Source organism: Acanthopagrus latus, chromosome 9 (genome assembly GCF_904848185.1).
Source record: "Acanthopagrus latus isolate v.2019 chromosome 9, fAcaLat1.1, whole genome shotgun sequence".
NCBI classification, from domain to species: Eukaryota; Metazoa; Chordata; class Actinopteri; order Spariformes; family Sparidae; genus Acanthopagrus; species Acanthopagrus latus.
Genome location: NC_051047.1, coordinates 19,026,714 through 19,049,971, shown reverse-complemented (window position 1 = coordinate 19,049,971; position 23,258 = coordinate 19,026,714). Strand labels below are relative to the sequence as shown.

Below are 23,258 nucleotides of genomic sequence, written 5' to 3'. Positions count from 1 at the left end.
ATATATATATATATATATATATATATATATATATATATATATATATATATATATATATATATACATGTGTATATATAATATATATACATAAATATTAATGGCGAGGAGGACGGATTAAAACACTTGAACACTTCTCCCACTCCTTTTTGACATTAAATTTAGTATTACATTATTAGTATTACAATTTTTATTTCATTTTTGTTTATTTATGTTTTTTACTGTGAGTGCTCACAAATCTGAGCTTCTGAGAGGGTCTTGAAGGCGTCACGAGGCTGGTCCATCCCTCCTGGTTCAGACGCGTTCAGTCCGCTCGGCAGTTGGTGAGTGAGGCTGAAGCAGGAGAGATGCCGGTTAGAAGGAGAGTAGGTAAAAGTATGTGTCACCGTCGGATAGCAGCCTGAATAGACACATCTTTTAAAGATTGATTGGTAAAGGGGAAAAAAAGATTTATAAACATAAGCAGCGGCAAATCTTCCTGGAATGAACGATGTTCAGTCAGCGGTTCACCTCCTGGTCAGGTGAGTAACGTTTCACCACGAAGACTTCACGGAGTGTTAACGGACGTTATTTAGCATTTAACTTTTACTCGGTTCAAATGACTTATTACTGAGACTAATGTGTGATGTTCCACCTTGTTTCCCGACTCCTGCTTGTTGTTTTGGTGCCTTATCGTTTCACATCACTTCCAGTATAAGACAGTTAGTTGGCGTTAGTTAGTTAGTTAGTTAATTAACGTTAGTCAGCTAGCTAGTTAGTCCGTTAGTTTGGCGACTTCAACGTTAGAACTAGCTAGTAGAGGCAAAACGGAGGCAACCAGGGTTAATTCAAAATGAGATGGTCAACAGGAGTGAAATGAGGGATTTATGTTCATGTCAAAATAAAGTGGACAAGGTGTAGAGATTAGTTAGTAATAAATTACCCAGTTCGTTAACCATTAATGCGTCAACATAAGAAAGCTGACGTTCATGTAAGGTTACAGTGTCTTGGCTGCTGTCTCAGTGCCTGTTTCTCCTGACATTAACTCACTGTGGTGTTTTTTAAACTTAGATCTACACTACATGCAAAACACTACAATATCCCAGTATTTTGTGTGTGGTCTCAGTATTTACTTTTCCTATGTAACACTTTGTAATAAACATAACTGGTAAATGGTCAATCCATAATTTATTAATTTTTTTAAAAGAGTTATTTGGCTTTGAACAACAATGCAATATATATATATATATATATATATATATATATATATATATATATATATATATATATATATATATATATATATATATATGATTATTTTGCATTAGCAGGAGACAATTCATTATTTTCATTATTAATGAATCCGTCTATCATTTTCTCAATCAATCAGTTAGTTGTGTTGTCCTTAAAAACATCAGAAAATGGTAAGAAGATTTGGAAAAGATTTCACACTGGAAAAGCTGAAATCAGAGTATTTGTATGTGTCTCTCAACAAATATTCAGTGATCTGAATGTTAGTGATTCATTTCAAAGAGGCCTTTTCACCCACATGTTTTTTGTTTTTTATTTTGCTGGCAGGTGATCTTCATCTGGCGACCTAGAGCATCAGTAGTTTGAAAGTGGCATGGCCCCAGCTTTGACCAGAACCCTTAAAGATGGCCACGGGATCCACCTGTCATCACCTCCTGCGTCTGTCAGAATGGACACTGATTTTGAGTCTCAGTTGAGATCGACAGATGACGCTGACCTCCAGAAAATGTGGATGAACCTTTCCTTGTGCTCGCCTCTAGACTCCTGCCTCCCTGTGAGCCCCCTGGATATCCCTGCCAACCCGCTGTTTTCCCCGTGTCCCCAGGCGTCTGCCAGCCAGCGTGACGCGGTGCTCCTCCCCAGCTCAGCTTCCCTCCCTGACCTCCTTTCTATCGGGGAAGGCCTGAGAGATTCTCATCAGGTGGCCTCTGTCTTCCCAGGTGTACCAGACATGTTTTTAGTTGCTGTCCCTGAACACAATAGCCAAGTGGCTCGTCTGCTGCATGGATGCAATGCTGCTCCTGAATGTGGGCCAGATGGTGGTGATGTGCATCACTCCCCTCTTACCCTCACCGTTGCTCCTCCTTTATATTGCAACAGGGAGATAAATTACCAGGACTTCACTCGCGCCTACTCTTCTATATTGACACAGGAGAACGTGGCCAGAATTGGCTGTCCTCCTCCACCTTCAGTGCAGCCTTGTAGCAGCAGGGTGAACACTGACCAGCCGGTTTCAAGGGTTGTCTTGGAGGAGGCCGTGAAGGAGCAGCTCTCCAGGCAGGCAGGGCTGCACAGCCGAGCTCAGAGGCTGCAGAGGAGACTGCAAGCCCTGCTAGGAGAGCACGCTTTGCTACACTGCCAACAGCAGCTGGAGGGGCTGAAAAGGCACTACCAACATGAATTTCTCTCTCTCGACTGCCCAGACCCCATACATCCTGATATACTACCTCCACAAGTGGGCTGTAAACCCCATTTTCCTCAGCAGGACTTGTCCACAGGCTCATCTTCTTTTATGGAGCTCAGAGAGTTCAGCCTGTCCAACCAGGCGGTGCTGAGAGGCCTGCAGGAGGCTTTGGACTCTGAGGCCACAGCCAGCAGCAGCTCAGATGAGGAGAAAGAGGAGCTGAGGATTCACAGCAAAATCAATACTTCCCCTGTGTGAGTCTCCACAAAGATAAATTGACCTGACTGATACATTGTATTTTTGCTGTCATCATGATATGAACATATATGATAGATAAAGACTGAAAGGCCTGAAATGCAATGAATGATGAAAATCACACTCAGCATGCGAACAATTGACCCATCAGACCTATCAGACGACAATTTTCCCCAAAATGCAATAACTTTAAGCCTTTGGTGTGGCAGTTTGATATTTCCCGTCTGACGTTGAGTGCCAGGCTTTAAAGCTAATTTGACGTAGTGACAAAACTGTGCTATCGCAGCGTCACATGATGCACACTGGCCCAAAAAGCCTCGAAGAAGTGAAGTGAAAGAAGCTGCTGTAAAAGGCTGCATTCATGTTTTTGAGGGTCGCAGCCCCTGCAGAAAGAATGTGGTCATTTGGAAAGTCTAGAAGAGCTGAACCATTACGCTGTTTTATTCCCATTCAAGTTAGCGGTAGTGCTCCCAGTTCTCACAAAGTAGACTTTATGCAGAAGATTACACCCAAGTCAAGCTTTTTGTTGGCCTCATGAGCCACTGAGCAGCTTTCATATGCGAGTTAATGCAGTCCAGATTTCCCTAATTAGAGCCATGGTATCACAATATCTAATTTCATTGCACATTGAAAATCTTCATCATATTGTGCTAGTCCAATGTCTGCAAAATAATCAACAAGTTTATGATTCTAAAACCATAATGGCTGCTTCTAGAGAAAAAAATGATTAACACTCAAAGCAAACGCTTTTTATCAGAAAGAATGTTTCACAACACATTAGAGGAATTATTGATATATGCCGTAGTTTGAATATAATGTGAAGTTGTTGATAACCTGATTTGATATTGACTGTAACCAACAGACTTGTTTACCATCGTGTGTAGTGGCTTTTAAAAACACATTTTCCACACATATAACATGGAAGAGTTACGAGAGTATGAGACCTCTTCCTTCTGTTTTGAGTTGTAGGCTGCCTTGAAATTGAGGTCTGTTTCTCATTTCTAACTCTGTGAATTTTGAAGAGCCACAGTGTGTATGCGGCGCTCACAGCTGGTGATTGCAGCTAAATAAACAAGCTCCAAAGGAGAGACTTCAGAAATCCCCTCAACCCCGTGTTTTCCACGTATCAAGGCGAGGTGAATCGTATCACTTCACACGGTGTCACACAGTTACCAGCCAGTGTTGAAGGAAACAAAATCATTTCACTGCACTCTTGCTGCCAAATGATTTGTTGTGCTTTGCTGGGATTTGGTTGCCAGAATCCAGCTGTGGTGCTGGCCATGTTTTAATTCAGATAAGCAAGGAGAACACAGAGGTGGACTGTCACTCTGGGCAACCTTTCAGTTCAGGACAATAAAGACAATACAAACACACTGAGGGAAATAATCTAAAAGAGCTATAAATATGGTGTCAATTGGAGGGAATTTGATTAAGTTTTTGTGAAATTACGACCAGGGGTGACACAAGAAATCCAAGACTTATTTCAGGATGACGGTATGTGTTTTGGAAAGTCAGCTTTCCACAGCTCCTCCTCTGTGTGAGACACATATTTTACTTGGACTTTGGCGAAGTTTACAGTGTGGTTATAATGAGTGCAAGTCCTGTCCTCCCAGCTGTGGAGAGTGTGATGACATTTTTTTTCGACACACACACACACACACACACATTCTCTTTCCATGCTGCAGTCATAACACATTCAGCAGACTTGCCAGCTCTCTTTACCCATGGGCTAGGAAATAAACACAAGGCATGCCAGAGAGCCTGTAACGTGCCAGCCATTCTGTGCCATCGTGCTCCTCCTCCTCTTTCTGGAGAAAATACTTTTTAAGTGAGTGCCACTGTGTGTAGTTGAGGTGGGCGGTGCTGCTGTACTGTACTTGCGTCCTTGCTTGTATCGCCCGTGGGGAGGAAAGAAGATGGAATGATTGTGTGTTATGACATCCTGTAAGCAGTTTTGTGGAGCTCACAGGGCCACAGGAAAGGATCATCTTAGAGAAAACTGTGCACAAACCACACAAAAATGTGAATTTTACACATATTTTGCCAATTTAGGTAATATCTTTGCATTGCCGTGGTTAGAATTGTCCACAAATACATATTAATGGGAAACATCGCAGGACTAAATACAGGGAAGACGAGCAGTTGGACTGAGTTGAGCTATGTGAAACCCCTGACAAACAACCACAACAACTATTTTATTTTCCTGTGGAGAATATGGTCTTTTTTTGTTTCTCTCTCTGGCAGTAGAGAGTGACAGAGGAGAGGCGGAGAGTAAACATTGAAGAGAGATCAAGAAAAAGAGAAAGAAAGCCTGACTTGAACTGAAGTCCTTGATATCTGTCTCAGGACGCTTGCTCACCTTTTCATCCTAAAAGAAGCATTTAGCTTTTGAAGATGTAAGGGAAATGTAACCTGTCAAGCTTGGACAGACCAGGGGTTGACAGTTACATTGTGCAGGAATTTAAGCTCTCAGTCAGATGGGTATACTGTCTATTTGCTCCCTTTTGTTAGATGTTACCAAAATACAATAAAATGGATCGTCATTTGGAAACTGAGGTTATTTTGAGGGAGATTTGGGCTGTTTAGATGGTCAGTTTGTTTATTTTTAGTGCCATCCTCGGTTTTTACACTTATTAGTCAACAATGTGATGACATCAGTGTTGGGACAGGAGGAGGAACATCCTGGTTCTGGCTTTAGTCAACTGAAACCTTTCTTGTTGGGCATGAGTTATGACTGGTTTTAGGGCAGTGCTGTGTATTTCTTCAGTTAGATTTTGTTCTTCAGCACTTCTGTTTACGTCAATGGTCCCTGAATCAGCGCAATAAACAGGAGCCTTTAACAAAACTGGGCCATCTTTATTTGCACTTGGAACAGGAATGAAAAAGAGTGTTTTATAAGTGTGTGTGTGCGTGTGTGTGTTTTTAATTTGGCCTGCTTCAGTCATCTTGGAAGTGTCAGCTTGCCTTTTGTTCGAGTCAGTTGAACAATGCTCTGTGCTCGGTCAGTAAACCTCCCCTGGGGAGTGTTTATGGTCAGTTCCTCCTTGAGGAGGATATGTCCTTGCTGGAGGAGGTACGGGTCGTTACCCTTGCTTTAGAAAATGTGGAAATAGCTGGCCTTTAACGTCTTGTAACAGGGTGACATGGTTTGACTTTTAATTTGTCTCCACATTGATCATTTTCTGCGCTGGCAGCTGTCCTTCACACCTCCAGCTGTTGCTCATTTTCAGTTTCCAGTGTGTCTGTAATTTTAAAAGCAAAGAGAGTGTGGGAGGATTCGTGAAAGGCTGTGCGTTGGAAAGTTTCAGTGGAGGACACACCCAAAAGCCTTTAATGCCTCAGCGCAAGCCAAGAAACACTACTCCAATGGGAGGATTCATAACCTCAGAACAACATGCTGGGGCTGGCCTTTTTATTCAACCAGGATTTGGCCTTTGAAAATTCAAACTTTCTCTCTTGTGCTGCTAGATGTCGTGATTTTTTTTGGAGTTTATGTTTATGTAGTGTATGTAGTTTGTGAACTTTCAGTGAAACAGGTGGTAGAAAGCAACCTCTCCTCCCTTGTCCTCCCCTCATGACTCGCCTACTGCTTGGCAAATATTCCAGGAATTTTCTCATTATACAGTTGGAGGGAGCTGCAGCATGGCCAGGTCTGGTTATTGTCTCTGGAGGAAAGACAGTGCTGATTCCTTAACAAACACAAGTTGAGTGAAACAGCCGCCGATAGCCAATGAAAAGATGAACCAATAAGTAAACAACCTCTTAATACCAAAGAGTACTGTTGTGAAATACTCTGTGTGTGGCTGTCCTGCATCAGAGTGTGTGAGGTGGGGGAGTCCCCTCCTGTCCTAGCCAAGGTCCAAGAGCACTGCCATGGCAACTATTGCCCTGCTGAAGCCAGCCAAGCACACACACACACTTACAGAAGACAAATGCTAACTGAACAGGCTAGTGCCATGGAAACATACTATAGATACACACCACACAAATCCACTGTATTCTGTGGCCTGGATAAGCCTTTGTGTCCTCCCTTGATGCTGTTAGGGTGCTAAAGAATTTACACACGGCAACATGGCTGTGTAAAATGGGTCATATGATGAGAGCGCTGCAGTATGAATGTGCGAAATGACAAATGGTTAGGTCTGTTTGTGCTCTCTTTGTCCTTTTATATGTTTGTTTTCTCGCTGGTGACACATTTTCCTGCCAATTATTCTCGTATGCTGACCTCCTTGTGCACTCCCAGTGGTCAATTACTGGATTTCATGACTGCATTGAATATCGTGCAGTATTCTGATCTTGTGAGGTCGTAGCAGGGTTTTGAAGCTTTTTAATCAACACTATTAGGTCTAACTGTTCTTCTCTCTCATTTATCACCCTGCTCCTCCTGCCAGCAGCAACAGCAGCAGCAGCAGCTATGAGAGGCGGTGGCTAGAAGAGAGAGCGGAGCTGGGCAGCAGATGGAGCTGGTTGAATCTGCGTCTGGCCGAGCTGGAGGGGAGGATACAACAGCTGGTGGAGCTCCACAAACACATCCGCTCCACCAAGGTAAGACAAAAGTCCTCTGTAACCGCTTCAGTATAGGGAAGCTGACACAATGTACCAACTGGCAGCGAGAGAAGGTCAGGACATGATACTTGATACAAGTCAGTTTTCTGTGAAGAGAATGTAGAGCGCCTGCCAACTTTTGCGACTGAGCTGCACTTTAGCCAAAGTGTCATACAGAAAGGTTCGCAACTGTACTGGCCACATTTTAAAGTGACAGTTCACCCCAAAATCACAGATACTTTTATACATTTTTAATGACTTTGCACAAGTGTTTTTTTTTTCATATGAAATATGAAAAAAAATAGGGGCCACATGTTGCGTCAATCATTTTCACACACTGATTCAGAAACTTTCATCATGGCAAACAGTGTCAGTACTCTGCTTTTTGGTCGCTCTCTCCTGATGTGATGATGGGTGTTTGCCAGCCATTGTTCAGCTTCAACTGGCTCATGGAAATTGGTGGACTTCTTTTTTTTTATGTGCGGTTCCAGCACCACTGACATCATGAAATACACCTTTAGGCAGTTTTAATCCCGCAGCTCCTTTCTCAGCAGGTGTAACTCTCCTTGCTCTTTTGTCTTGTTTTCAGAATTGAATAGATCCGGTATTTTCTTTTCTTCTCCTTTGTTCAAGAAGTAAGAGGACCACAAAATTATATTCACTGCATGGAAACTCTATTTTGTCTCACAGTGTGAATCTTTGCAACGAATAAACGTATTGATCTCAGTGTGCACGTTTTTTTGTTGTGCTTTTAGCAACACAAGCTGAGTTTTAGACAGAGGGCAGACATCTCTACTGATGATTTCATGGCAACTAACACAGAAACAATGTAGATGGATAAATAGCACTACAGGCAAGGGTAAAAATATGTACTGTATGTTTGATTTTGGGGTGAACTAGCAGTCAGTGAACTAGCAGTCCATGAAGATAAAAAAGTTGCATGAATATAAACATGTTATATATATGAATAGATAAGACTCTTTTTACCTTTACCTTACTTGTGAATAATATATCTTTGAAATGCCCAAATTCGTTGAAATAACCCCCCCAAAAACAGAAATATAAATAGTCCATATATGTAAATTCAGACAGACAGCCTCCCACACAGAGGCTGAGTGTTAAAAATGTCATGTGTGTGTGTTTGTCTCTAAGGGCGGTGTGGTGCTTGCAGAGTCCCAGCCTCTGACAGACAGACAGATTCAGCAGACCCTGCTGAGAGAGATGGCGGGGTTGTCCTGCACAGCTTCGGATGCTGACACCGAACCCTGCAGTCCTGCACGCCTCCTGCGCAACATAGAGAGACAGGTAGAAGGGAGCAACTAAAACAAACACACACACACACACAAACACAGAAACAATACCAGGTGTATGACGGGTCTCAAATCGAGGGGAAGAGTCATCTACAACTCAATAGACCATGTCAGGTTAATTTCCATTAAATCAGTGAGCCTGTCAGGCTGCTGTCTTCAAAAGCACACAAGGTTGTGTGTCTGTAATGTTATATCCCAGCCCCAGGTTGCAAGGATTTAATTAATTAATTATGGTATGCATGCTGTTCCTGTGTGTTATTATGCTAAATTCCCGCTGCTTTATGAAGCCTGTGGGTATTTAATCAACTCAAAGGGAAAGACCTTATTCCTGCTTCCAGCTGTAGAGGGTGAGACAGCGCTGAGAGTCGTCTGTTCAACTTGCACAGCACAGACCATCTTCAAGTCTGTGTCAGCATTAAGAGGTGTAGTGAGAGGTTTGTTTGAATCTGTGGTAGTGTAATGTGCACTATACATCTTTTGCAGAAACACTGTCTCAGCAGTAGGGCTCCAAATCAGGATTATTTTAATTAGTGATTAAGCTGCTGATTATTTTCATGATGAATCAATTAATTATAATGAATTAATTTTCTGCCTGCCCCTCAGCTATTGCTATCAATAAAGGTATAAAAAGGAAAGGAAAATTAATAGTTTTATAATAAATAGTAATAATGAGGACAAAATTTGCTTTGTACTCTTTTTACTTGTGATATGTAGTCATTGAATGTAGTTATATGCTCTTCAAAATCAATGCTGTGTATGCACTGGGCAGAAGAGAAAATTTATACCACTTCAAGGTATGCGGTGAAGCAGCGGACTGAATCTTAAATAATCAGTAATTATTAAAAGCCAGTCATCCTAAGAGCAAAAGTAGGGAAATAAGGCTAAAAACGTAAATGGTACCATGAATAGCAGAGAGTTATGATGGAAATGATCTAATCTCATTCCTCACTCACTGTTACTAAATAGATGGATTGTATTTCACACTTGAGTTTAATTAGTCACTAGTAAGAAGATGTGTTACATGGATTATGTCTTCATTGCAGAGTGCTCAGCTCAGCCAGATTGTCAACAGCCTGATGACTCCTCTCAGCTTTTCACCGCTCTCAAAACCACCACACACCTGGAAGGGCAAGAGGGCCTTCGCAAGGTAGAGAACACACACACACAATTCTGACACTGTAACTTTCTTGTCACACCTACAATAACATATTCTGTAATTTTCCTCTGTTGTGGTGAAATTGTATAGACATAAATAGATTTAACAGATGAAAGATGAGACAAGTTTTAGCTCTTTAGCTGTGTTGAATCTAACATGAAATACAAAAGGGAGAAACTCGTACTGATAGAGGTGTGTCCAAGTTGTCTAAGGTATCCAGTTTAAAAGCGTTCTGCTTGTTTTTGTAATGTAAGCCGTTGAAACAGCCCGGTCAGCCCCGCCATCTGGCCCCACTTGAATCATCCCTTCATCTCTTTCCTTCCTGATGCCTTTTTAACTCCCTCCGGCTGGCTGTAAAGATAAAAGTGAGAAAAATGAAAAAAAATTCTGCTTGTTTATGCATGTAACAAGAGGGATATAAGTAGATAAGATCAGCAACAACTTGAAAACCTTGCTCTTTTTAGCACATGTGGGCTCACCATGAGTCATATCTCTGACATTTCCATGACCTCATCTGATCTCATCCCCGCAGTGGTCAGACAGGACATGATGCCTTTGTGCCTGCGAGCTCTAAGAAGAGGAGACTGGGGAGCAGGAGGCTTTTCAAAGCAGATGCGTCATGCGTGTGCGCCCGGACCAGACCCCTGGTCACATACCACAAGCCCAAACTGTTCGCTCTCAGCACCTACAACCCCCACAGTGCACAGGTAGGCCACATGCATTTTCCTCCATTTGCCAGGCTGTCCATCATGCATAATCTGTATGACATTCACATGTGACACAGTCCTGGACACTTCTTAGGACGTTCTCGGATTATGCCGTTTCATTAGCAACATGTCCAGTTGGTATTATTACTTATTTTCACCTCAATTTGATCTAAAACCTGTTCTGCACTTCTGAAATAATTCAGTTTCCCCACCAGGATTCATTAATGACTATTCATTAGTGCTGACCATGTCCACACACAATGTAAGCTGGTGTAGGTAATGGATGGATGCTAAAATAAAGCAGCTGTATTTCAGTTTTCCCCGCCTTTCGATTCTGAGGACACAACAGTAAAAAGATAGTAATGCACTGCGTCTGTATTATTTCAGTACAAAGCAACACTTGGGATGCATTTTTGGTTTTATAATAATGTATGTAAAGCAAATGAAAATGTGTAAACATGTAGAAGTCATAAAACATATTCATTAAGTTATTATAAGCAAATTATTCATGTCACCAAAGCAGTTGCTCTTATTTAGGCTTCGGTGATGGAATGCTGTATCACTAAAATAGTTCATCAAATTAAACAGGAATTAATGTTTAAAGCCGGACACCTGCTTTTGATTAAACAATCCATTGGATTTGCTTCAGATGAACAAGTGCATGTGGTTGTATTAAAGCTCTAACCTTTATTTAGCCAGAGGACAGTACACAGTCTGTTAGTGTTGGTACTGCCAATAAAGTGTGTGTGTGTGTGTGTATGTGTGTGTGGTTGGTTGGCAATGTAGTTTTAGTTATAAGAATTCGAAAAAGACACTATCATTCTCCAGTTATATACAGTAGCAGAAATACGATAAGTATACAGTAATGCATTAGCAGTGGAAAAAATCAGTGACCAAGCCCAGAACCAGATGGTAAATACACTGGAGCATTTGTTACACGAGCACAGGTGAGGACTCACATAGAAAACACTCAGGATACAAGTTAAAGAATAAAAGGTGAGCGTCATTTAAAAAAAGGGGAATAATCCAAAAACCAAGAAACCAAGTAGAAGGATAATCAAAAGCAAATTCAAATCAGGATAAACACAGGAACAGTCTGAAATGGATAACACAGGTGAATCACACAGAATGAACTGACAAAGACAGCAGGGAGAACACAGGCTTAAATACAACCAAAACTAAGGAGGGGATGAGGTGCAAGTGGAGTGAGGCGGAGAAACACAGGTCAATGCAAAAACACTCGAAACAGGGACGGGGCTGACGGGCTGGAAAAGCTGAGAACACTGGGAGGAGGGAGAGGCTAATGAGGGAAAGCAGACTGATGAGGACCACAAGAAAACAGTAGAGAAAACGGAACACTGGAAAAGGGCCAAAGACAACACAAAACCAGAAAACACACATGAAACACACAATAAACCCGAAATGGCAGGACCATGATGGCATTTAACTGACACTTATTTTTCTCAGCTGTTGAGCTGAGAGAACAAAACAAAGCTGTTAGAGAACAAAACAAAGTTAAATAGAGAGTGTAATACTATAAAAAATATACCGGTATATACATTCTGCTGGGTGTGTAAACAGTGAACTAATTGTTACCATGACTGCCATGAAGGCTTTAAACAAAAGTGATGTTATTATTAATGTCATTTCCTAAAATGTAGATCTAAAGTTGATCTTATCACTTAGTAGCTTATATACAAACATATAAACCTGATATAAGTTCCACCTCTCATGTTTGATGTACCTTTAAATGTTCAACATTTTCCTAAACACTACTATTCCAGCAAAGAGCCAAAAGTAACTGTTGCTGTTTAAGAATGAGCACTGAGCAGCCACCATTGTGATATTGGTAGATGACTAAGAAAGCCCTTTAACATCTTAATGAATTTAATGAGCGTGCCTAAGCAGAGAGCAGCTCCCTTCAAACTTTATGACTCATGCTCTAATAAAAAAGAGAGAGCCGAGTTAATATTGTAGTTAAATCTTCTCTATCAACCATTTGGTGAAAAATAACTCTCTTTCTTTCTCTCTCTCTCTCTCTCTCTCGGTCTTCAGGACTCTGGGACGTCAGTGTCTACACTCTCCTCCTCTCTCTCGTCGTCCTCCTGTTCATGTTGGTCATCTTGTGATCCTGTAGTCCTGTGCTCTGATCCTGACTGCAGCTCCAACTCCAGTGGGGCCCTGTCCTCCAGAACCACTGGCTCCACACCTCACCCTGCGTTGTCTCTTTCATTTGGTAGGAGAAAGTTTGAGATAGCAACATAAACCAGCGAAGTTTTTTTCGAAATGTTGTTGGCCTCACATTTGACATTGTAGACCTTTCCTGAGGAGCAACACACTACGCCCCCGCGGCGCCCCCGGGTAATTTCGCAGTTGATGTCTGTAGCATACTGACTGGACGTGCCACACAGTCACATATCCTGTTGTGTTGTTTCTAATCAGCATGTATCAAGGGGTTCCAAGCATGTCAGATACCCTGCTGAGTTTGTTGTGTTAAAGGGTAACTTAGGTATTTTTCACCTTGGACCCATGATTTTATGTCTAAGTGTATAATGGGGAAAACAATTCTTTAAAATCGGTCAAGTACTGAGTGAGACCACCGCAGTAGGCAGATGCTGTGATGTAATCCATGCAGGAAATTAAGCACCATCAAAATATGTTGACTTGAAGTGCTTGTTTCTGCTACTGACAGGCTCATATTCTTATTTGAAGTGTCTGACATCATTATGGAAAGCATCCCTTGTTAAATAGCCTTTTTTTATTTGAAGGGATGGCGGCCGACCTGACCCAGGATCCCAAAGTGTCAGTATCTGACGAGCTGGGAATGAAACTCAAAAAACAACTTTCTCATAAATTGAGCTTTTAAAGGGGCACCAAGTAGTTTTGGAGAAGAAATTCAACTAAAAATTGTATACGGATGCTAACGTTAGTAACGTTACAGCTAGCACAAGAGAGAAAACGCAAGACAGCGACATGGCTTTTAAAGACTTTTTTCCAGCCACAACTTAGACACAACTTGGCGAGGTCCAAGGTAATCACAGCATCTATAGTCTGTTATTGCAAAGGACTTATGACCTTACAGTGTGGTTGAGAGTGATGCTTTCGAGACATGGTAAGCTAAGCAATGCCACTTTTATAGAATTGCATATTTCAATTTATAATGGAAAATGAATCTCTACATTAAATAAAGGTTAAGAACTGTATCAGATTGCATCATATTGTATTGAATCGCATCAAATCGTTCTGTATTTAAAATGTATCGTCCCTGAATCATATTGTAGCCCATGTATCTAGATGTGTATCGAATCGTAATATGAGGGAGAGATGCACACCCCTATATAGTGCACTTTCAAATTCTAAGATATTTTTGTTAAACCACTAAGTCACTTGCCAATTTTACCAGACTCCATTTGGAGAAACATTTATCATTGTAAAACACACTCAACTCATTCAAACTCGTTGGAAAAACAAGATAAAACTCACCAAAACTGTGTGAGATGTGAAAATATTTTGAAGAGAAGCAAGGACAAACACCAGAGAAGCGGCGTTACCCTTCAAATACAATTATGAGCTAATAAAAATGCACAAGTGAGAGCGATAGTACAGAGAGAGAATACACATGGAGGCACAAAGGAGGTAGATTTGAAACTGATGAAGAAGTCACTCACCCACCTCTCTGTCGATCTCCTGTCAGCTTGAATGATCTTGCTCTCCTTTTGTCAATAGCAGAAGAAGAAGACAGTCTGTCAAGTAAACGTCATCTTAAATAATAGTGTGGTACACGGAAACTAACTTATCACTGCTTATCATAGCTTAAATAAAGAAGGATTACATAAACTGTGAAAGCAAGCAGGAGGTGGAGAATGTGGACAAATGACATGGAGAATAATGACTAATTATGTCATGTCCATTGTAAGAATAGAGAGCACAGGCACCACAACACAAATCATGTATCGTATTATTGATATTAAAGGTGGATTGTAGGCATCTTCTCAATAACATTCAGTCCCTCGTTCCTTCATTACTTTTTCCTCGCTGCTTATTTTCTCTCAACGAAATCTGCTGGATTTCTTTTTGAAACCGGCACCTGAGGATTAGTATGTAGAGTATCTAGTTGTTGTTTTGCTGCTGCCAGTTTGGCGGCTTGCACAGAAAAACAACAGATGCGGGTGCTTCGACAATGCAGATGTGTGATTGCATGCTTGCATTTGGAGATAGTGCTGATGAATATTGTAGATTTTGTTTGACCACAAACTTAAAATTGTATTGTCTTCTTCTTCCAGACACTCCTCTGTCAGATCACATAAAGACGGCCCAGGCCAGAGAAGAATGGTCCTTGAAGCCTTTGGTTGTCAATGTCCATCCATCCAGTGCAGCATGCTACAACAGACGCAGCTCCACACCGCTGCATAACAGTAAGATCCTGCCCTTTAGTATTGATTACATACCCTGTTATGTTCTCTGGTGCTCTCATCTCGTACAGTGCAATGCTCTCTTTTGCTTTACATGTTCTTCACCAAGTAACGTTTCATGTTGCCACAGCTTAGTGCATTTGCTGTGCCTTGTACTGCCTTACTGAGCAATATGCTTAATTACTGCCTATGAACAGAGTGGATGTCATGGTGAACTGATGAGACAGGTGACAGAGAGGCAGAGGTACCGTTTCTAGAGCTGCACCTGCAGTCTTGTTGTTATTCATCGAGTAGACAGGAGCCTTCATTGGCTTTTGAGCCACTTCTTTCTGCTGTGGTCTGAGTCTGTTTTTGAAATCAATTCTTACACAAAGTCGAGATTACTTGCTGAAGCTTCACAGTAAGAACCTTTCAATTGTACCTTTTAACAGAAATGATTTTATTACATTACTGGTGGCACTTTGTCCCAGTTTGATATGTGATAGCACAGAATAATGTGAATGATTTGTACTGAATATATATTTTTCCATTCAGTGTTATTTTCATCATGTCATATGTATAACTTAGATTAATAGGTAAATCAACTAAAACAGATTTCGATGTGAAGTGCTTAAATTCTGCTTGAGGTCTCTGAATCAAAACTAAACACAAGATGTAAGTAGTGTGGGATCATGGGAGTTGTTTTCAAGGGTAAGGTTTTAATGTTTTATTCACATTATGTTTAGTCACATTCAGCAACTTCCTATCTCACTGTCAAGCACTACTGGAAGCGACAGGCGACCAATGGCATCCATTGTTATTTAAAAACACTACGGGACTTTTCTGTTTTAACACTGTAATTTTTTTGGGAAAATTTAAATTCACAATTCAATAATCCTTGCTAGACTTTTTGGAACAGAAATGTTACACATTCTATCTTTATAAAGACTTCTACAGCTGATGTATGAATAATTATAATTAAGTGACAGTTCATCCTGTTCAGACATTTCTCCTGGTTGAATGCATTCAGTAAAAGGAAACAAAACCACTGCGAACTTGAAAATAAAATGGCTGCTTTAGATTCGACTGCTGTGTTTGCTTGTTGTCTCCCTGTCCACCATGATAAGTGATTGTTCAGATACCCCACTCGGTCTGTATGAAGCTTCCAGCTGTGCAGTAGATGGAGATGAAATCATCTGGGATCTCACCGATGCCAATACATGTCGTGGCATATTAGCCTGAATCCAATGAGTGATCATACATCTGGAAGCTCCCATCTCAGGGCTTTAAGTGGCTCCTACTCGCATGAATGTCCACAATGTAGATTGATGAGCTGAAACAATCAATGATTGGCTGATTGTAGAACTTTCCCTTTTTATGGAGGGACTACACACTGTGTTTAACAAATCAGTGTGGGGATAAAAGAGACAAGAAGTGATGTGGGGAGAGAGTACAGGAGGAGACACAAAGGAGGCAGATTGGAAACTGATAAAGACGTCACTCACCCACCCCTCTGTCGATCGCCTGTCAGCTTGAATGATCTTAATCTCCTTTTGTCAATAGCAACGGAAGAACACAATCCATCAAGTAGACGTCACCTAAAATTATAGTGTGGTACACGGAAACTTAACTCTTATCAAAGCTTATCATAGTTTAAATACATTATGTAAACACTGAAAGACAGCAGGAAATGAACAATATGGGTAAATGACACGAAGAATGGTGACTCATGTTGTCATGAGCTGTTTTTCCAGTGTGAGAATAAAGAGCACAATCACTGCAATACCCATTATGTACTGACATAAAAGGTGTATCCCAAAATGAAAATAAAGCTGCTGGTGGGACGTGAAGCAGGAGCAGGAAGCTGAGAGGCAGCCACCCGACAAAATAGCAGGACTAATGGTTCTAGATTGGCTTTTGTACACTTTAACCAAAGCATAAAATCCAAAAGGAACTGAGGGGCAGATTGGGATTAAAAGAAAATTCCTGTGCTGTGTTAATTTAGCTTATGTGCGTGTTTTCATTATAGGTCATAAATACAAGCAGCGTGGAAGGCATCATAAAAGCAGAGTTATGGTTCTATCACCAATCGGGATGGCGGGCTCTGCCAAGGGTCAACACAGGAGAGCCAATCAGAGGAAAAGGAAGAGAAGACGCATCCCCAGGCTGATAGAAGGTGTGTGTAAGAATGTGTGTGTTCCAGGTTGAAATCTTTTGTAAATCTGTGATGAAACGGCTATAGTGAAGGCTCTTGATTCTGAGAAGCGGAGCCATCTTTAATTTGTATTTGATTCATGAAAAATGAACCGCTGATTGGATAAATCAGACCCTGATGAAACATATTGGAATGTGTGTCATATTCAGAGGAAGAAAATGTTCTGTACCAGCTCTGTGACACAGAGGACAGTTCAGATGAAGTGCTAGAGGAAAGCTACACACAGATTGCAAGCAAGCGGGCCTCGCAGGTAATGCTGGCACAGACACACGCGCGTCTTTGAACTTACGAACAATGTACTTGTGTATTGCCCACACTCTTACCCAGTTACATAAACAGCACCCATACCAGCAGTACTTGAGCAGAAATCTTGAGTAAATGTACTTAGTTACATTATATCACTGACCTAACCTAACCTGACCCTCATTCAGATCTCTACCATGAAAACTGTGTCTTAAAGGACACTTTTAACTTCTCATTAGTCTTTTAGTGAGTCACCTTCAAGGACTCTGAAAGTCTGAAAAAAAACAAAAAACACAATTCCAGATATGCTGAGTTCAGCCCTAGAATACAGATTTTTTTTTTTTAGCAAGAGTGAGGTGATATTTCAAATTAAATACACGCAACATAAATTCGAAAGGATCTGTTGGCATGCGTATGAGGTATGTGTCAAAAGCCGGTCTGTGTTTGGATTAGCAAGCCTCTGTGATACAAAACGACTCTGAATGTGTGAACACTTCTGAGCAATTGGTGTTAGCTGTCATGTTGGTCCCACTTTAACTTGCCCCACATTTCCTTTCAGGGGTTTGTGCGCAAACGCCAGGGAGTGAGCGAGTACAACATTAACAACATTGTCATCCCCATGACAGCAGCTAAAGTGGAAAAGCTGCAGTACAAAGACATCCTGACGCCCAGGTACAGAACGGAACTGACTCTGAGGGAGTTGTGTAAAGTCTCAAGGTCCTGTTTTTTTTCATTTATCACTCTCCTTAAAAAACGTACTTTAATTCTGACTCTGCTGTAACTAGTGTGGGGAGGACGAGCTACAATGTTAGTGCAGCCAGTTGCAGATCCCTTGATACATTAAGGATTTATACTAGATTTATTAAACGCAAAAACAATTTAAGGAAAAATTAAATTGAAAGAAACTGTCCCTACTGTCCACTGTTATTGCCGGTCATCTAAAGAAGTGTGTGTTTTTGCAGTTGGCGGCTGGTTGACACCTTACCTCTGATAAACAGGGAGGCAGAGAAGGTGGAGGACAGTGAGGAGGGGCAGGTAGCATCTCATCCTTTCAGACATGAGCTTCTTATTGTCATCTGTGAAGAAAATATCATCTTAATTCTTGCGTGCCTGCCTGGTTTTCAGGTGGAGGATCTCACAGATGAAATAATGGCCCAGAGACACCTCGCCCTAGAACAGAGTGAGAAAATGCGCTGGGGATCCTGGGGGAATAGAAAATGCTGCAGGCGTCCTAACAGGTGGAGAGACACACAAACATACACAAATACACACTCAGCCTCACTAAATTCATTGTGAACTACAAATGTGAGATTGGGAAGAATATATTCGGAAGCTTCAGAATTGTCAGGTCCTGTTTGTCATACTTCATGCGTTCATCAGAATGGGTTAACAAAGAGATGCTTTTGACAACTGTATTACATCCCAATCTCGGAATGGAGAAAAGTGGAGTGTTGAGTTATGTCCCTGTGAAGTTTCATGGGGTGTGTTTGTTTTTTCTCTCCAGATCTGGCAGCAGGTTGTCAGGCAGTGGGGGCGGGATGTGCACATCAGGAGAGGAGAGCTCTGTGGAATTGTCTAGTTGTGCTCAGCTGGATACTGATGAACAGCAAAGCTCGGAGGAGTGGCTGGTAAGATCAAAAGCACCACAGCTGAAAAGCCGAATCTCCCATACAGACTCTGAGTACCAGAGTGGGATGATCCTTGTGCCAGACGAGGGAACACTGCTTAGTGATACAAAGCAGTTCTTCCTCTGGGTATAATCTTATAGAATATTACAACTGTCTCCAACATGTCATATGGTGTCTGTGTGCACATAATTTAAAGGAGTATAAAGTGTTAACCAGCGACAAACATTATGACACATTACAGGATTGCTGCTTTCAAATGCAGTCGTATTCATCACGTTCACAGAGTCTATATGAACACGGTATTCACTTCTCAGATGTTGAAATTTTGTATAAGCTCTGTTTTCACAACTTATGATGTGTTTGCTGCTATAATTTTCCTCCCTAAATTTGGAAAATGTCCGGGTAAAATGTTGATATTCTCATTGGCCTCACTCTTTTTATCCCTTTTCATTTCCTGTATTATTTTATGTGCTCCTTAGCTTGCTAAATCGTTAGCCTGTGACAGTGACAGTGTTCTCATGACTGAACTGCTTCAAATCCAAGCAGATCATGTACACGACTTTTAATGTAGTATCCACAAGCTCAGGAGTATAATTTGAAAGCAGCAAATGGTCAGAGTATTTTTATTTGGATCTGTATCTTATTGTTCTCACTCATAGATACCTGCCTCATAAGTATACAAGTAGTTTCATCAAGATCCATGCATTATTCAGTTTCATGTGCATTTTTACAAAAATCCATTCAGTTGGTCTTGTGTAATTCTGCTGACACTTGTGAAAATATAACCTCCTCAGACAGAGACATAAAGTAGGTTCACTGAAAGACTAAGAAAAACAAGGAAACATGTCTTTTCTTTCTTTAGTCACCATATTGAGAAGTATACAGCCTATAAATGGTCATTTTTCACCTCAGTCGCTGAAGGATATTTTCCCTAACATTCCAGCTAAAGATAAGGCTGTGGTATTTGTGCTTCAGAAAAGAGAAGAGGAGTATAGAGTGGCGAAATTGGGTTGCAGACTAATCAACACTCGTTCCCAGTCATATTGTGTGAGTTATAAAGCGGAGATGGCTCCTTGAGAGCCTCCACAGATACTTGTCTCCACTTTGCTCCAGTTGCATGATTGCTCTGGACCACTTTGCTTTGATTGGAGAAGGAATGAGTTGCCACTAAACCAGACTGTCCTAATCAACCTTTTCCACACCACAAATATCCCCTACTTCAGTCAGCACTCCAGCAACCATACAAAACCTGATTGAAGCACAACCTTTGATTTTTTTTTTTTTTTTTTTCAGGCATTAGAATTATGCACATCTATGATACAAAGCCTAAATGCAAAGAAGGTACCGATATGGGAAAAACAACAGTCAGGGTTTGGGGATTATTTCACAATTGAATGTGGTGCACATTCTGTTTGAAGTTGATTTAATTTGATCAAGTTTAATGCACATTAAATAATGTATTAATTGATAAATATGGTACACTCTCATCCTTGTGTCGATAGAGAGTGATTTCTACAATTAAAGAACTTACAGATTCACTCAGTAACATTACATCCCCTCTGTACTCCGGCAGCCTCAGACACCCTGGGAGCCGCGAGTGTTTCCCCTGGATGAGCACGAAGAAGAAGCCCTGCTCTCTGCCGACCAAGAAAGAGTGTCATCAGGGTGGTCAGAGTGCAGCCGTGCCTCCACCACGTCAAAGAACTCCAACTCCCATCTCTCCCCAGCTCGGTCCTCTGGTGCTACACTGCCCTCTGGTGGACAAAGCAAGAGCAGAACACCCGATGGCAGCTGAGAGAGCAGTGCCTTACTTTTTTACATGTAAGTTTGGAGAAACATTTAACTTCCTGTTTAATAGTCATCTCATATCTACTGTGTACAAACGCTGCAGCAGATATTAATATTGTCTTTAATAAACAATAGAAATTACTTTATAAACATTCACAAAAGTATTAATAAAATTACATTTTGTCATGTGTTCCTTCAGATTAATAATTTATTTAGTCACTTGTTTAAATATCCGTGCATTCATTCATCTTTCCAATCAGTAATTCTGAACACAAAAGCTTTTCTGATGTGTTAATGGATTTCTGGTCTGCATTTTTCAGGGCACACAGTACATTTTTTTAATTGATTGATGCAGTAGTCATTAACAAAGGCTTACTTCAGTCACTTCATTCTGAATATGATGATTTGGGTAATTTAGGCAATTTAGGAACTGAGCAGATCTCGATCTAACGCAGAGAGTCAACATGGGAGTGTTTTTGGAAGTTACAACGCAAACAGTTGTATTGTTAGTTAAATTAGTTGATAACTGTGTTCTTTCTTCTCCAGATTTCCTCGCATCTGGGACCACAGCGAGAAAATACACCCTGAGAAGTTTAATAGGAATACTTCATACACTCCACAATTACAGTTATTTGAAATTTAACTCCTTAATACTTTGAAGCAAAAGTATTTATTTAGTGAGTATTGTTATATTTGTCATAATAGTTTGAACTGGCTACTGTAGCTTCTTGTACACTTTCAGGTTTTAATACACAAGAGGTACTGTATGTAAAGAAATATGTACCATCACAGCCCCACAGTAGTGTCAGGTTTATATACTGTTTGTAGTTGTCACATGCTATTTATTTACACAGTTGTCTTAAAAAAAAAGTCTCTATAGAAGACTTAAGTACGTATATATATTTATGTAACTTGTCTTTGTATTAATATGTACGTGTGTTATTGGATTTTTTTCTGTTGATGTTTTTATTTTGCTGTATATTTTCTATGAAGAAAGAACAATTGTTGGTAAATATTAACATCAGTTAACACATTCAAGTGGTGGGTGTCATACTTGATAATGATAATAAGAACAATCAACACATCAGGTTTCCAAAAATCTAAGAATGAAAAAGGAAATATCTGAACAGTAGAATTCTTGAAATTGCACAAGTCAAGACACAGATAATCTAAACAGTTCATACTATTATCAACTACAATGTATACTACATTGTTGCCCTTAGACAGGCAACAATGCCAAAAATAGTCACATTAAGTAAAGCATCTCATTCATCACAAGCTCTATCGTTTTTATAACCGTCATGTGAAATACAGCCAAGTGTACTTCACTAAGATGTCATCGGTACAAGCTAATGCTGGAAGGACAATCTAATGTGAGGTCATTTCAGTCGTTTGGATGATTAACATTTATGGAGGTCATTGGCTTTTTTAGAGCCACGGTCCCAGTCTAACAGCTTGTACTTTGATCCCAGATGCATAACCTCCTCTTAGAATATCCTTCACAGCCACCAGGAGGCCTGATGGGCAGATGGTAGTCAAGGTCATCCGTCTCATCCAACATGTATGTGTGTCAGTTGCTTCACACCAGATACCAGAGACCGGGTGTCTAGAATTAGAAACTCGATCACATGAAATTAAGTCACAGATGGTAATTATCTGATTCCAGGTTAGTAGGGGGGAATAGGATTTGGCTGTTAATTGAGAATGTACATTTCCATCACTTCAGATGTCTGCTGAGAGAAAAAGCTTTTCCATTCCATTCTTCCTTAAACAAGATTCCCTCCCTGGTGAATTGAAACGTATGTCTTCTTGGAAAGCAGCATACTTACTTGGAGGAGGGGGAAAAAATCAAAACATTTCACTTTTGCTATCGCCAGTTGCTTGCTGTAGTTGAGCTGTTAAGCTCAATAATCTTGCTTTTTATGAAAGAAGCATGAAACTTTCAGTGTTTGTTCTTCAGGACCTAAGCTTTAATTTAAGATGTGGAGGCATTCTCAGTTTGACCCCTGAGGTCAGCTAGAGGTCATTTTCATGCACAAAATTGTAAATGTGTATCTCTTAGGATCCAAAGAAATCTAAACCAAATATGTATTTCCCAGCTTCTGGGCATGAGGAACTCATTCATGCCACTGATAGCACTCTAAGAGGTCAACATTATTAAGTGCAGTGAAGGTTACAAGGAATGTGACTTAAGGTGGCTTAAGGCAAGACACTATTGGTGAATAGGGTAAAAAAAAATTAGATATCACCATGAAACTATCTCATTTGATTACTCATATTAATCTAAGAAAAAAATGTATTGCAAGTTTTTTGTGTTTTAATGTTTAAATATGCAAATGAGGCCATATCTCATTAAAAATGCTACAATTTGCATATATTTTTTTTGAAAAGAAATCAGATTGTGTGATAAAGCCAGGCTCAAACTGTTTGTTTTTTTTGTTTTTTGTTTTCATTTTGTTGTCATATTAGATGGGAAAAATTACAGAAGGGTTTATGGAAATCTACCTCTGTTATCCTGTAAATCAGAATGCCAATAGCCAGAGCTTTTAGAAAAATCATTTTCTGTGATAAAATCAGGGCTTTCCTTTAAATGAGAGGCCAAACCACGTG

The 23,258-nt window shown here is 40.5% G+C and overlaps 1 protein-coding gene across 2 annotated transcripts; it reads left to right on the top strand.

The window, feature by feature from the left end:
- Window positions 1-283: 283 nt before the first annotated feature.
- On the top strand, window positions 284-21,682 carry kansl1l (KAT8 regulatory NSL complex subunit 1-like). 2 transcript variants are annotated; one of them, XM_037110497.1, is made up of 16 exons: window positions 284-518; window positions 1,555-2,664; window positions 7,060-7,210; window positions 8,363-8,515; window positions 9,564-9,667; window positions 10,209-10,383; window positions 12,439-12,619; window positions 14,667-14,798; window positions 16,804-16,950; window positions 17,139-17,239; window positions 17,792-17,904; window positions 18,195-18,267; window positions 18,358-18,470; window positions 18,737-18,860; window positions 20,434-20,681; window positions 21,195-21,682. In XM_037110497.1, exons 2-15 carry the CDS (start codon window positions 1,601-1,603, stop codon window positions 20,653-20,655), a joined length of 2,853 nt encoding a protein of 950 aa, XP_036966392.1. In that variant the 5' UTR covers window positions 284-518; window positions 1,555-1,600; the 3' UTR covers window positions 20,656-20,681; window positions 21,195-21,682. The 2 variants fall into 2 exon arrangements, with proteins under 2 accessions (XP_036966392.1, XP_036966391.1); XM_037110496.1 differs by having other exon boundaries at window positions 7,057-7,210.
- The last annotated feature ends 1,576 nt before the right edge of the window (window positions 21,683-23,258 follow it).

Coding starts and splice junctions, on each gene's coding strand:
- kansl1l (XM_037110496.1), top strand. CDS start 1,601: ATGGCCCCAGCTTTGACCAGAACCCTTAAAGATGGCCACGGGATCCAC. Junction 8,516..9,563: donor TGCGCAACATAGAGAGACAG/GTAGAAGGGAGC, acceptor TCTTCATTGCAG/AGTGCTCAGCTCAGCCAGAT. Junction 18,471..18,736: donor TGCTGCAGGCGTCCTAACAG/GTGGAGAGACAC, acceptor TTTTCTCTCCAG/ATCTGGCAGCAGGTTGTCAG.